Source organism: Taeniopygia guttata, chromosome 4, assembly GCF_048771995.1.
Source record: "Taeniopygia guttata chromosome 4, bTaeGut7.mat, whole genome shotgun sequence".
Lineage (NCBI taxonomy): Eukaryota > Metazoa > Chordata > Aves > Passeriformes > Estrildidae > Taeniopygia > Taeniopygia guttata.
In genome coordinates, this window is record NC_133028.1 from 32,496,966 (window position 1) to 32,512,614 (window position 15,649).

Here is a 15,649-nt window from a genome sequence, read left to right on the forward strand (position 1 = left end):
GGAGATGGCAGACTACAGACCACTGCGGTGGGGAACAGGCCAAGCTGAGCCAGGAACGTTGGACTCCATCCCCTGGTTTTGCTGGGGACAAGGTCCCTCAACACAGCCCTCACAGCCCTCTTTCCTTTAAAATTTGACTTTCCTAAATCCCGGATGGATTATGGCCCCTGTCTGGCAAGTCCTCTGTCATGGTTAGGATCCCTTTGGACGGGTAACAAAGGCTTTCCAGCTATAGCCTTTCCTCCACTTTGGATCAAAAGAAAAAAGATGCTCTGGACTCCAAGGAGGGAGGCGATATATATATCAGGGGGCACAATCACTGCTACAACTAAGAGGAGGAAATTTTCTAGTTCCTTTTTCTTGAAGAAAGTGTCAGGTGTCCACTACACAGCTTTTTTTTTTTTTTTTTTTTTTCCCTATAATGGTAAGGTTAGTGCAAGACAAAGTAAGATGAAAACATCAATTACAGAACATTTAGAGCAGCAGCTACAAACTAGGTAACTTTTCACATTAGCCACAAACAAAAAGAAATATGATACAGCTACATTTCAGGGTGGATCAAATTCTTCTCTTACTCATCCAGTATAATTCCTTTTGCTCCTACACAGCTTAAAACATTGTGCAGTATGTGTGGAGGAAAAATCAAGCTCTATTTCATAAAATGAAAGCAATCAGCTCTGTCTGGGGAATTAATCTATCCACCAGTAAAACATTAAATGCCTCTACAAGTGTAAGAATAGGTAATAGAACATTAAAAAAACCTCCTAGGCAATTAAAAACAGTCCCTGTAATCCCAAGCCCCGCACATTATTTATTTTCAGAATCCAATCTTCATTAAAAAACCCCAAACAAAAAACAACACACACCCAAAACCAAACCAAACCCCAAACAAACCTCCGAAACACAAGAGAGATTAGGAAAATACTCTTTTAAGATTTTTTTTAATCCAGCAGTCATATAAGAAGTCAGTTTCAAACCACAAAACTAATTCGCAGAAAACAAGTTCTACCTTCCAGCATCCTTTTACTCACAGTCTGTTAACATTAAAAACAATGCTAGAAACTATTTTGGTTAATATGCAGCATTGTAGAAAAACCACAAAGCAGAAAATGAATGACCAAAAATTGTTAACTCTGAAGTGAAGTTTAACTAGTCATGCTGTCTTCCTTATCTTCATGGCACTGCAACTGAAAGATGAATGAACCTGTGTGGAAATACAAAACACAAACCTCCCCTCTCTGTACAGAGAATTCCAGGTGGGATTTGGAGCACTTCAGTAGGATGAAGCATCTCAGCAGGTGCTCCTTGGCAAGATATTTACACATCTGGCACATAAACGTTATCTTATGTCCTTAAAATGTCTAATTACAGACCAGACAACATAACGAAAAGAATTTTCTTGCAGAGTTTAAGACTGTGCCATTTAAATCTTGCTATTATCTCCAGAAGTAGAAGGACTTTGTATAACTCCAAGTGGAAAAAAGAAAAACAAAAATGAAGATAAAAGATTTGTAGATTTTCTAGGCTACTCAAAGCCCAAGAAGATGTAAGTGGCATTCAAAATTAATACAAAATAAAACAGAAATGGTGCCATCAATCTGTGTGGGTATTTATATAAATATGTGGCAGATAAATGATTTTATAAAGAAATGGTAACAGTCAGGCAAATTCACACTTAAAACAGCATATTTCTTAACCAGACAGAACCCTGACTTTTAAAAAAATTATTTAATGTCTCCCATTAGTCTCCTATCAGAGATGTAAGTCAGTGTCTTCCTTATTCATATACTGCTTCCTCCAGGTATGACAGAATAACCTAAGAATAAAAATACATATTAAATCCATTTATTCCAATCAGCTCCCATTTAAATCAGCATGAGTCACATAGCCATTGAATTGATGTTCCTTAATTGGTCCTTATAGCACTGCTTTATTCTGATTATTCTGTCATTTGGGATTACAATGGTAACATGCTTCTAAATGCTGCACAGTGTATTTTATATCTGTATTAGTTTAAATCATCATTCTCCATCAGATATCTTCACCCATCATAATCTTTGTAATCTACAGTACACTAGACTGTAACGTGCCCGATGGTTTTGTAACGTATGCATAGGTCTGTTACAGTGTCAACTCAATAGCTCAAGAGTCATGAATTACTTTGCTGAAAAAGCAGATTTAACATCATAGCACCACCAGACATGAAGCAAAATCACAAATGAACATGACCAAAGCCATATTGACCTACGTCAGCCTAAATAAACACTAGTTTTTTTGAAGTGGTTTTTTTCCCTTTCAACACCTTGAAAATGTGAGTCAAACACTTGCCTCCTCTCCACTAATATAATCAGCTTTCTCCCTTCCTTACTGCATTACAGCCTCTTCCTCTCAAAGAAAACAGAAGGAGAAAATAAAACGAGAAAAGAGAACCAAAGCGGAGGGGAAGAAAAGAAAGGAGAGATTATGAAGAAATAATTTCACTATTAGCAACAATGAAGAACACTGTTCTGCTCCTCTCAGAGCAAGCTTTGCTTTGTTTCCTCTTATCTCCCACAACTCCTTATTGCAGCTCCCATTCCCTGGTGAATGACTGTGTAAGTATCTCCACTGCTCACACAAACTTCATGCTCTCAGACACCCATGCTCTACAGGAACATGTGAAGGACATACCTCGCATCAGTCACGTTTACACTTCTACATAACCTTGCATCAAGTGTCATACAGGGAGACAGCAGGTTTTTCTTGGACTAAAAATGGACTGGAAGCAAACTATGCTATGTTTTTACCATATTGTTTCCTTTAAGCCTTTCAACACATTAACCTGTTTGTTTAGAGGTAGAAAGTTTTAATATCTTTACTTATTTTCAATAATTTTTAGTATTTGTATAAAACTTTGTTTACAATCCATATGCCAAAAAACCCTGAACACATTAGAAGAATACCATGACAGTGGCCATGTCAAGCATCCAAAATTTAGGCAGTGATGGGTTTATGGCTACCTAAGCAAATTTTATACACCTCTTCCCTTGTGAATGTGCAGAGCTCACAGTCCTCATTCAGCACTCATTCTCTCACAAACAGCAAACAGCTGATGCCCTAGTAGCAGGCACACTGTGCTAACCTAAACAAAGAAGCTACAGTTCTCTTTCAGACTCTCCTATCACCCTCCTCCCTAAGTTACAATTATTTAGCACACTATCTTCATACTACTGATGTGAAGAGAACTGGTGTTCTTACCTCATTTTACCAGTAATTAAAGCATTGAAACATCAGAGTGAGAAATCTCCATTCACTTTACTACAAGCACCTATGATGTGGTTTTCTGGAATACTTGGATTATAAAGTATTTCACACACAAACCAATATTTTAAGCAAATCACACATGTGCAAATGTTGTTCCCAGAAAGTGAAGAACAATCTAAGAGAACTTCTTTAAAGTCTGTATTTGTGAGCAACTAACAGAAAATACATGTTTGAATCAAGGGTGGAATCCAGGTCTTCAAAACCATCCTTAACCTGTTCATCCTGTGCACCAGTCTCTTATGAACATTATTTTTGACTCCCTGTGCAGCCAAGCTGTGGCAGGGGATGAGGCACACACTTTATCAGTGGTTTCACAGGCACTTGGCAGCAGAAGAGAAAACTTACTGCAAACTTTAGGGAGAATGCAGTTTGTAAACAAGTTTTGTTGCTTGTTTTGCGGGAACAAAACTCAGGAGTGACAGTTCTGGTCTGACTTCTCTAATCTACTGAAGACTCAGTCCATGGTGGTTTACTTCTACTGATGTGGCTATCAGATCACCCTCGTTTCCTCTCATTTCTACCCACAGTTTAACTATTTTGCCAATTAAACCACCATTTGAACATAAAACCCCAAATAACCCTTGTAATATTTAAACCTTGCATTTCTTATAATTTCTTATTATTCTTATGTGGGTATTTCTTACCCACAGCAAACCTGGGGAATAGCATACTGATTCCTTCAGGCAACTGCTTTCCCTCCCAAAGAATGACTAAAAAAAGCATGCATCCATATGCAAATTTAGAGGAGCTCCATGCCTCTACCAAAACCCAAAAAAGTCCAGAATTCACAAAATTTTAAAGCCACTGTTGTAGCCTGTCTTTAGAAAGGTTTGCTCATGTCAAATTCAGCAACTCTTACATAGTGTTTTCTGCCTGGCAAACTGCTTCCTAACTTGGATTTGTGCAGCTGATTATTCTTAAGCATAGAAGCCAGCATTTGTTGAATTGCACCTTATTTTTCTGCATAGTCTGTGCTATTTGTTGAAGTAATTTGAAATTCTTGTCCTGTCTTCCAAAGTGCTTGGGGGCAGCAGGCTCTGGTATAATTTGCAAATGCAATTCTTTCTATTCATCACTGAACAGTACTGAAAGCACATGTTCTTCCACTGTAAGCAGCTCATAGTCATCACCCATTCTCTGAGTTGGTAAGAACCTTGTCTTAGACAGACCATATGTTCAGAGCATTGCTGCCAATAGAGGAGGATTACAAACATCCTTCTCTTTTGATCCTTTTTACTCCTAAATTTCCCTTTGCCCTTCTTGTAAAGGAGAGCACATGGATGGAATTATAGTTTCACACAATTTTATTTTTTTCCTCCTTACAAAGGCCAAAACACTGTTGTCACCCTGAACTCATATCTTTTTAATCATTTATGCATTTTAAATATTTGCAGAAAGGCCTGACTTCACTGCAATTTATCCCTTGCCAAAACTGCAACTGTTCTTCGCAGCAATCATTTTTGAGATTTGTATACAAAGGCACACAAGCTCATTATCCTTTAGATTTTTTTGTTCTGGAGACCATCCCAATTTTACTGTAAAGTAAGATTTCTAAACATTATTACTGGAAAGTTACTAATGTATGAGAATAAAAGGTTCAGTTACTTTTAAGGATGTAGTAGACATAGGAAATTTGGGACTACTGGTAAGATCATGAGCAGTGTTGTTTCCTACTTAATGTTAGTTTAGCTAGAAGAAGATTTAGAAGAAAGGGTGTATGTCATTAAGGGGTTACAACTATCCCACATGTACAGGCTGAAAAAGTTCATTTGAATCAAGGAACTTGTGGAGACCTGCCTCAGATACAGGCAAAAACCTGACACTTACATTAAGAACTGCATGAAAGATAAATTTAGCTTGAAAACCCATTAGGGCATGGATCAGGATTGGAAGCATTATTGTTTCCATCTTTCTCCCTGACTGAAAGTATTTATGGAATGTGGTCTGACCAGCATGCAACAATACAATACAAAACCACTTACTCTCTGGCCACTTCAGCTCAAATAAGCTTCACAACAGGCTTTAAAATTCTTCACATCTCAGAGGATTCTGCTGCTTTCTGAAAATGTGCCTAACTTGAACTTCACATGTGGTCCTCATTTAAATGCAAATTAACCAATTAGCAATTTAAAGTATGCTAACAGTTAACGTGTATTTGAGATATTTGGTCTTGAAATGTGTTAAGGCCTGACCAATAATTCACTTTCTTTCACAGTTCCAAAAATGCATGCTCCATCTTAAATTCACCTGGTAATTGAGTATTTTTATGGTTACCAAATGTAAAAATATTTGGCATATTCAAAGCTTGGCCTGGCAATTTAATAACATGCCCTTTAGGCACAGGAAATATCAACCCCAAATTTGTTCTAAATTTCATGAAATCTTGTTAAACTGTGATTATCATTCCTCTGGATGTCAAGAAAGTCATCATCTCTTCCTTTTAGGCTTTTTGCATTGAAGGTATAGGTATACATATTGTTGTAAAATCCCAATTGCAAAGCAGTCAGGTGTTTTGAAACTAGGGTTTCACTCATAATACTGTGGTGAACTAATTGATACTGGACATAATTAGTTTTGAATATTTTATCAGATTTTATCTGATAAAAACTGTTTGAATGTCAAAGGTCATACCTTCATTCAGATACAGTGCTATTTTTAAAATGAAACTTGATTTCATGTATGATTCCATGAAACCATAACTAAAGAAAACCATAAATTTAGGAATTTTGATAATTACAGAATACATTCATACAGAAGTAATTATTATAATTTGAGGGACAAAAACATTCAAAATAATAAAATTTATGGAAATTCCTGTGCATTCAATAAGGTACAATAAATATGTAACATATTAAACCACCCTGAAATGTGAATATTGTCAGGGGTTTAAACTTCTGAGAAAAGTGAGCCATGCTTGGCAATTAGCATCAGCACTGAAATGACAGGGGCATCATAATACTGGTTATCTGTGCTGCTAACATGCAAATGTAGAGAATACAGATCAAGCCCTCAAACTGGTTCATGACTTACTCTGTTGAGCCCATGTGTCAAAAATGTATCGTGTAATGATATACAGCCGTATCAAGTTTTCTATAAGCATTTCATTTAATTAACTGAAGGAGCACATTTGTCTTTACTTGCTCTCTGATCTTTATACGGAGATAAAGTGTCATTTCCCTGCAGTCATATTTGAAATCTGTAGTATAAGGAGCCCCAAGCTAAACACGTGCTGAAGGGAACAGTTGCAGGCCATATAACTTATTGGAGGAGATTCTGTCTCAGCACTCCTCAACACTTGCTGTACATCAGTGCTTATGCTGATCTGACCGTGGTCACGTGGAAAATCAGCACACTGATGCCTTCGCGTTTATCCCCAGCCAGAAAACCATTTTAATCAGTCACCAGAACAGTTTGTGCTAAGGGAAACAAACTTATGGGAAAGTGCTCTAGACTTACTTTTTTCATAATTCTGAATATCTAAACTAGATTATATTCCTGATTTTCTGGCTAAAATAGATGAAGCTAGAAACCCCTTGCTGAGGAAAATTTAATTTTTTGGTTTGATTGATCTGAATGTCATGCTACTGTTTTTCATGCAAAGAAAAAGGTTAAAATGAATAATTTGCTGTTCCTTGTTATTTTTTTCTCAACTAAATTTTAGGGGAAATTCTGAGAAAATAAACCAATTAGATCCCAGTTCTCACTGGAATATAAACATAAGCTGCACACTTCTCAGTGAACTACCACTGGACTTGATTTTCAGTTCTGCATACCAGGTAAAGCAGCCTCATGTGGCACTCAAAAGTAGCATGGAAGTACCATGATGCTAGCTTTAACCCTCCTGAGGGATTAATATGAATGCTTAATGACATTAATCCATATTTAGCTCATTTATATTTAGCAATATGCTTTCCATGCATACATATACAAATATTAATTTTGGATTGAAAGATAATTGTTCAACATGATAACAATTAAACAGCTGTAACCTGTCTTGTGTTAAGTAATGGAGCTGCAGGCAAGCTTTATAAACAGATGGTCTTACCCACCCATGCTTAATGTTAAAGACTTTTAAAAAAGAGGTGTTGACAATTCTGAACAAGAAGGCATAGTTTTAATGCAAATTGGTAAATTTGCAATTTAGATTATGATAAAACTAATTTAGTCTATAGAAAAAAATTAGGCTGCATTGTAAAAGTGAGTTGTTACACAGCACATAGATATAGCAGGTTCCCCACCAACATAATTATTTACTAATTTCATTCAGCTAACAGAGTTTAATGGAAAAGCAGCTGGAAAAGTATTCATATTTATGGGCTTCCTATGACAGTTACCTTATATACTCATGGTACATGACAGTTATATCACAAAAAATAATAGACTTTCTGAAATAATATCTGTTCCAATCTCACAAAACAACTACTCAGACAGGAGAGGGTCACTGAACTCATTGCAAGCCAGGACAGAAAGGAAACAAAAACATACTTTGGCACAACTTGGTTATGAAAACTTAATTACAGAGCAGATTTTCATCCAGGCTATCACCTGGGCACCAGCTGTGCATCTGCTGTCTTGTATCCCATTGAGATGCTGGTTGAGCTTCAAAAAATAATATATGGATGCTCACCTCAGACCCATGAATGTCACTTGCAGACCAAATAAACAATTGACAGATGATTTTCCATAGCTCTGCTGCTGATTTAACCCATTCTCATGGGGACACAGGAAATTCTAAAACATTACATTAAAATATTTTGCCTGTTGTGAGGCACTGGCATAATGGTTTTAAAGTAAATGAGGGTAGATTCAAACTAGACTTATTGAAGTTTTGTTCAATTGGGTGGTGAAACACTGGAACAAGCTGCCCAGAGAGGTGGTGAATGCCCTAGAAACATTCAAGGCCAGCCTGGATGAGGTTCTAAGCAAATGAGGCTCTGAGCAAATCTAGTTGAAGATGATGCTGCTTACTGCAGTGGGAGTTGACCTCTAAAGGTCCTTTCCAATCCAAACTATTCCATGATCTATGACTACAATTCTCTAGAGGGAAGAGATTATAAGCAACTTAGGTGCCTTAAATTGTTTAGTACTTGAAATATACATTGCCTATATATAGTTCAAACCTCTAAGATGCTAAACAGTAGCCTATTTATTATTATTTAATTTTTAATTTTAAATTATTTAAGTTTTGAGTTTTGCTCATTCCTATTAGATTCATTCATCAAAATAGTGAGCATGTACTTATCTCTGAACATCTCTGACATAAATATGTGGAAGTATGCATTCAGAGCAAAGGCAGTGGTTCACAAGTGTGGCTGACATGAGGTGAGGTATGGAAGTTGAACTACCCTGTGCCAAAGGCAAGGAAGATGTGGATAACGGAACAGTGGATATCAGCAATAGACAGCAGGTTAACTGCATTAGTCCAAACAATCTTGTCCACCTTACTATACACATTGCTTCAAACAAACAGACCTCCCCTCCTCCCTGCTTTATTTGGTCTACTCTATTCTCTATCACAAATCAAAGTATATAAATTACATATGTATATTATTTCTCCAATCCAGTCCTGTCATCTTCAGCCTCAGGGAAACCCTGATGTTGAACCTAGATAAGCAGATGTCTGAATTTTTTTTCTGAACACAAAAAGCAAACCTTTGTAATCACCTACAATTTTTCTTCCCAACATTCTGAAGTATTGAAATAAAAATAAAAATCAATGAAATAGGTATCTGGCAGTTTAGAGTAATTAGAGTTTCCTCTGACTAAATTCCATTTAAATATTTTGAAGTATATGTAAAAATTGGCATAGTTTAAGAAGCAATCTAAGATTTAAATTATATTAGAGAGAAATACAACTAAGGACTACCTTGCTTTAGTAAGGAGACAGGTTTGTTTGTTTCCTTCATTCTATGTTTTAACACATGTCAACTTACAATACAAACAGGGGGCTAACTGAAAATGGGACTGACTGAGAATTATCATTTAAGAAGACATAAAAAATGTCAACTGAGGTACAAAACATTTTTTTTACCATTTTGAACAGCATTCATGCTTTACAAAAATACCATAAATTCTTTGGTCAAATGAGTTATGGATTCAGATGATTCAGTATATATTCCAGTTAGTGCCTCCGTGAGTAATGCATTCACATCTGCCCCATTTTGTACATCCATCCAGAAATCTGGAGGGCTATTCCTTTCCCAAAAAGTCAGTAAAGTGAATTGCCCTTAAGATTTACAGTTTCTTTGCAATATTCCTTTCTCAAAGAAGCTGTTAATTTTGGCTGTTGCACTTCATAGGGCTTCCAGCTAATAGCTGCAACAAAGAAACACATTTGCATTTCTAAAATACTTCACAATACCTCAGCTAAACAGTTAATGACTTTTGGAAATACGAAGGGTGCAATTGTTTATTTTTAGACATATAAAGGGGGAATGAGTAGGCTTCTTTCATACACATAACACAAATTATGCAAATATTCTGCTATTAAGTAAAGAGTTGTATGCCTGGATTACATATGGAGGGTGACAATAAAAAATTGGTTTGCATAGAGAAACATTCTGAAGTCCCTTGTGTTTTGAAATGTATTGCTCAGAAAGAGCTACTACCTACTGTGGGGTAGATGAGAGAAAAGCAAATTGACTCTTCATCTGCCAAGTTAAGGAGGCAGCAATTTTTCCCCCACTAAGTCAAAATACTGCTGGAAATGAGCAATAAAATGATCTGGATTCTCTGTAACATGGAAAGAAACAGGTCTAAAAAACCAAATGTAACAGCAAGCTAAAGCCTGTACCTCATTACTTGCCTTGGAGGCTGTAAGGGCAATACAAACAAATCAAACTATCTTTACAGCAGCAGCCAGAAAGTAAACACCCATTTAAAGAATAAACAGGTGTGAAGAGAGCCCTGCTTGCCCAGTGCTGAGGAAAAACTTGTTTGTGCTTAATATGTTGGAAAAATTGCTCAAGAGCAGTTCATCCGTGTATAACTACAACCCTTGAAATGCTGCCAAGGTCAGTGAGACCAACAGCAGAGTGATCTGCTGAGTAATTGCTCGTTGGCAAGTTAAAGCAGTCAAGGGAAAGGCTTTATCCGACTTCTAAATATTTACTTTTTTTATTGTTCAGAAAGCAGTTCTCTCCCCACCTCTCTACTCTCTTTGTCAGCATGTTTTCTGGAAGCTCCTCAAAAACGTTAACCCTATTGATTCTTCCTGTGATTCTGCAGATGCATCTTGATTACCTCTCCCTCATATGTTTGAGCAATTTCATTAGTAACTAAGAAAAACCCCAAACCAACCAACCAACCCTTAAAAATCAATTGTGATTGCTGTAAAAAATGATTCTGAAGTCAATCTTACTACTTTCACACCTGACTCCCTTCTAAAAAAGAAAATCTTGCCTCATCTTCTGGGCACAATGATGTGGGTATTAAATAACACAGCTGTAATAGGCCCTCATTTTCCCTACCCTTAAAGCTCTTACCACTGCTTCTCTTACAGCACCACCAGGGCTGTGAAATACCTGGGAGCACAGCTTGGGTTTTGCTGTTTTCTAGATATTCATGTCCCTATTCATGCCCTTCCAAAACTTCCATGAAAGTTAAAATTCTTCAGGCTCTTTTTAGGTTGTGGCAAAAGCAAATCATAGTACATTTACATCCATCAGCTCCACTGCAGTTAGACTTACTGTCCTGTCCTGTTGCTTCAGCTACATCACCTGTTTTAACCATCTCTCCTCCATCTCTCGAAACATAGAACCATGTGGGGTTTTTTACTTATTGGACTTTTTTTGATTATTCAGATTATCCATGATTTCCTCATCACTCAGTGTTATGCTTGCTGTTGTCTGACCTGTGGCTGCCTCTTTTGTTGCCAGTTCAATCCACCTCAAAGTCCTTAACCATGATGCTTCTCATACTTGGGAGATGTGCCCCATAAATACTTCAGTTGCGTGGTTAGTCTTGGCACAGCCTCCAACAAGCTTTATGCAATGCTCTCCACTCACCAAAGTACAAACTAGTTATCTCTTATATGTAGAGCATTGCCAGCTCCTTGTCCGGTGCTTCCACCTGTTGTCATGCAGAAGTTTTTCTATGTGGTTCTGCCAAGATAAAAACGGTTTGGATAGGACTCTACTCCACTGTTACAGACCTGCAGCATCTTCCACAAAGGAGCATCTTCCTTAGTGTGGAAGGGAATTTCTTAGCACTACAGCTCCACATTTTCTTATTCCTCCTCTTCACTTGCATGGTTTCTCATGCTAGCTCATTGTCAAAGCCTATGTAGTAGAGAAGGATATCCTGTTCCATATGGGACATATGGACTATAAATGATTGGGTAAGAAAAGCTCCACTAATAATGGTATAGCAACTTCCAAAGGTTTTCAGGCACTAGAACTAACTCGGTTACAGAAACACATAAGCTGTAATAAGGATGACTTCTTCCCAATCACCTGTATTAAACTGCTGTTACATTATTGACACGTAAGAAATTTTATAGTATTCTAACACAGAACATTATGTTGTCAAGAAGATAATCTTGGGCAGTTAGATCACATTTTTTTACATGGTGGAAGTGACATTTTTATGTAGTTGAGTCACTTTTTAGTGCTCCTTCTCCTTAAAAGAGAAAAAAAGAAAGAAAAACAATAGGAAGCTTCATTTCCAAAAGACATAAAGCTATCACATAAAAAGAGCAAAGCACAAATCAAATAGTATATTTACCGTTAAAAACAAAAGTAACCTCCCCCTGGTGAGGCAGTTAAAGGGAAAAGATTGAAGAGGAAATTCTTCCACCTTCTCTTCATGGCAAACTAAGTATGAAGAGCTGATCATCCATTATATAACCATTTCCTCTCTTAAAATATCAACTCTTTTTCACAGACTGACGCATGCAAATATTCGCTTTGAAGAAACATTCTTCAAAGCAATACACTTTTTATTCAGACGCGGCCAGCGGCGCTGGCTGTTTGTACTTTGCAGCGAGGACAGGGTAAAGCATAGGCAGCCTACCAATGGTACAGTGCTCTCCGTTCCATCCCTGGCTACATTCACACTTGCCGTCCTTACAGGTGCCGTGCTCGGCGCAGCGGGGGTGGCAGGCCCGCTGGTTGCAGGCTGCGCCCGTCCAGCCCTCCTCGCAGCGACACGTGCCGCCCACGCACACGCCGTGCGTGCCACAGTCCGCGGAGCAGATCTCTGCAGAGAAAGGGAAGGGCGAGCGCAGGGGGGAGACAGGGAATGCAGGAGTTAGATGGGCTACATTTTAATTCAACATGTGAAGAATGAGAGAGGCAAAATCTTTGAAAGTTAAATCAAAGGAATTTAATGTGAAAGACATATTCACGTAAGATTCAACAGAATAGAGAACACAGAGTTTTATCTCTTTGCTAATGCTCTTTTAGTTAGCTGGCAGACTTAAGTGATGTTTAAGTGTTGACAGCTCATTTGCTAGCTTGCAGTAATTTTCAAGCATGTTTCTTTGTGGTCACATATGTCTTAAGAGTAACCTTTTGTATCTTAGATTATATGTCACTCATACCTACCAGAAGTTACACTGTACTCACAGTGACAAAATGTAAGGTATATCTAGATCACTGTCTGTGGTGAGTGAAAATCTATTATGACTAAGTTCAAATTAGCAAGGTTTCCCCTCCATACTCTTCTCCCTGCTTTCTTTCAAAGTTGAAATGTGGCATTGCTGACACATTTTTCATCATAAAGAATCAGCCTTAGTGAGACAAATTAGCACTATTCTGACACACTGACACATCTGTAAAGTATAAAAGATCATTTTACTCTTTTACTTTCAGTAAATTTGTATCACTGACAGCTATGAACAGTCTGGTTTCAATAATACTTTGTTAAAAAAATAAATCAACATACAGCAATTGAACTTGTCATTTACATATAGTAACAGGATCTTCTATCTGATAGAATAATTGAAAAATATGTTAACAGCCAAAGGTAGTCAAAGGCCAAACAACACATATTAAGTCTCAGCTAATACAAGATGATAATTTACACTGCCAGATTTTGCATTTACTATTTTGGTTCATTTAGTCAGACTCCAGCAAACTTTACTTCTGCTAAGCAGAAAACAGAAAAACAAAGAGATACAATACAGCCTGGGGGACTTTTTAGTTCCTTGGTGTACAGCTGTCTGTAGTAATTTATGGTTCATAGAAATACTAAATTTAGTTGTTTTTTTTCCTGTAAAAGACAGCAAGTAGTTCAGTAATAAAAGATCAAAATTATTTTTAACAGCAAAAGAAACTCGCATTCAGTGCAAGAAAGGTTTCCAGTCTCCTGATCAACAGTGTTTTTCTTCTCTGTTGCCTCAAAGTGCTGTGGAGCATTAAACACAGTATCAAGGAGCTGTGACATTTCCCTTAAGAAACAGCCAAAACCTTTATGGAGAAAGACAGCTGTAATTTTCCCCTCCTTTCCCCCCTGCCAAATATATAGCATTTTATATCTACTTTGAATTAAATTTTTGATTAAAAGATGCAAGATGGTTTGATTAACTTCAGAGTCACAAAACATCACTGCAGCTCCAAGAAAGAAAGGTTTATTTCTCTTCAATCTAATCAATTTTTCATTAGGGTGAAGGTGTTTATCAGCTTTTAGCACACCAGCTTTGAGCAAGGTGCGTCAATCTTTGTAATGAATTTATTAATTAGAGTTAATTTAATTGAAGTGGAATTGAAGGGCTAATTAACGGACAAACTGCTGATGAAGATAGAGGAAAGCTCTGCTGATTTCAAACCTATAAAACCCTCTGATGGAAATAACTCATTCTTTTCTTCATCTAACAGCTTAACAACATGTTTATGGGTAAAATTTACTTTTTTTAGTGTACTGCTCTGAAGGTCATTTTGCACAGCTTCAGCAAATAATCTCTGCATGTTCTTAGAAACATTCTTTTGTGAGTCTGACACACTTGAGATCAGAAATATTTGATGTTATTTTAATGACAAATCATTCCATGAAACAGAGGTAAAAGATGGAGCATAACTTGTCATCAAAAGAAGCGCAGAGGACATGTCAGTAAATAGGGGATCCATGTTTTGCCTAGAACTAGACAGGGTCTAACACAAATAGCCATTTTTAGTGCTAGAAACAGAAAAGGATTTTTTCTTCTAAACAAAAGTCACAGAAGACAACATTTTCTTCTCTTTGTCACTTTTTCTTGCATGTTTGGAACTCTATCACTCCTGTATGCATAAACCATTATGAACTATCACAGATCCTGGTCAGGAAGTACATTTGTTTCAAAAAGATGGTTCCTCATGAAAAAGTTATATTTATTCATAAGCTGGCATAAACCCAGCTAGCCCATGTGTTCAGTTTTCATTAACAAAATGTCTGAGTTCTTAGATGAACTGGTTTAGACAAATACATGTCTCACAGTTAGACATGATTTCTTTTTTGATATGTGGCTACCAAACAAGATTCTAAAAACTCATATTTGTCAAAAAGCTGCTGTCATACTTTATAAATATTTAGATTCTGGTCTCTGTGGCAGTACCTCTAGTTTTCTCCTTTTCTTTCTAAGCTCAGACTATGGTTTTAATAAACTCAGCTCCATATTTCAAAAAATTCTCCTCTGCTTCTTCACTCCTACCAATTCCTTCCACCCTGGCAGCCTGCACCTTGCCTCGAAAACTGTTTAAGACTCATTCTTGCATTCTCTTTGCCTTCAAACTTGAATGCTATCTGTTTTTCAGGAAAATTACCTCAAATTAGCTGGAGAGAGTCTTGAAATATGAATGCCCCTGGTTTCACTACCGTAGTTTTAAGTTTCTAAGTAGATGTATTAGGAAATATTCATATCATGCAAAGAACCTTCTGAGCTTGCTTGTGAAATACCTGAAGTTACCAGATGAAGGCAGTTAAAATGTACAAACAAATACATTGATTTTCCAATTCTTCAAACTCATCAATTATTTTGAACATCTGAATCAATTTACAATTCATGCTGAAGTCAAGTCCAAGAGATCAAGCAGCTCAGCAGGTCAGGTCCTAACACAGTAATGTCATTAAAATGCTGCTATTCAAGACATCAACATTTTATAAAATGCCAGTGCTTTTAACTCTTACCATTGGAGCAATCTGGACCTGTCCAGTTGGGGTCACAGGTGCAGCTACCACTCTCTTGAAGGTAGGTGCCATGACCAGAGCACTGGTCAGAGCACATTGTTTTCAGGATCTCACAGTTGCTGCCCCCCCAGCCCGGGTTGCAGTGGCACTCGCCGTGGATGCACACACCGTGGCTGGAGCAGGATGGGTCCATGCAATCCGCTGCAGGGAGATGAGAAAAATCAACTTAAAGCTGTCAATCCTA

The 15,649-nt window shown here is 37.3% G+C and overlaps 1 protein-coding gene across 51 annotated transcripts in view; it reads right to left on the reverse strand.

Moving 5' to 3' along the window:
- Positions 1-15,649, reverse strand: part of TENM3 (teneurin transmembrane protein 3) — a 1,292,556-nt gene that overhangs the window by 67,793 nt on the left and 1,209,114 nt on the right. For all 51 annotated transcript variants that reach the window (XM_072927763.1, XM_072927759.1, XM_072927755.1 and 48 more), the window contains 2 exon segments: positions 15,406-15,606; positions 12,316-12,501 (listed from right to left, as the gene is read on the reverse strand). In XM_072927763.1, coding sequence (XP_072783864.1) covers positions 12,316-12,501; positions 15,406-15,606 — 387 coding nt within the window.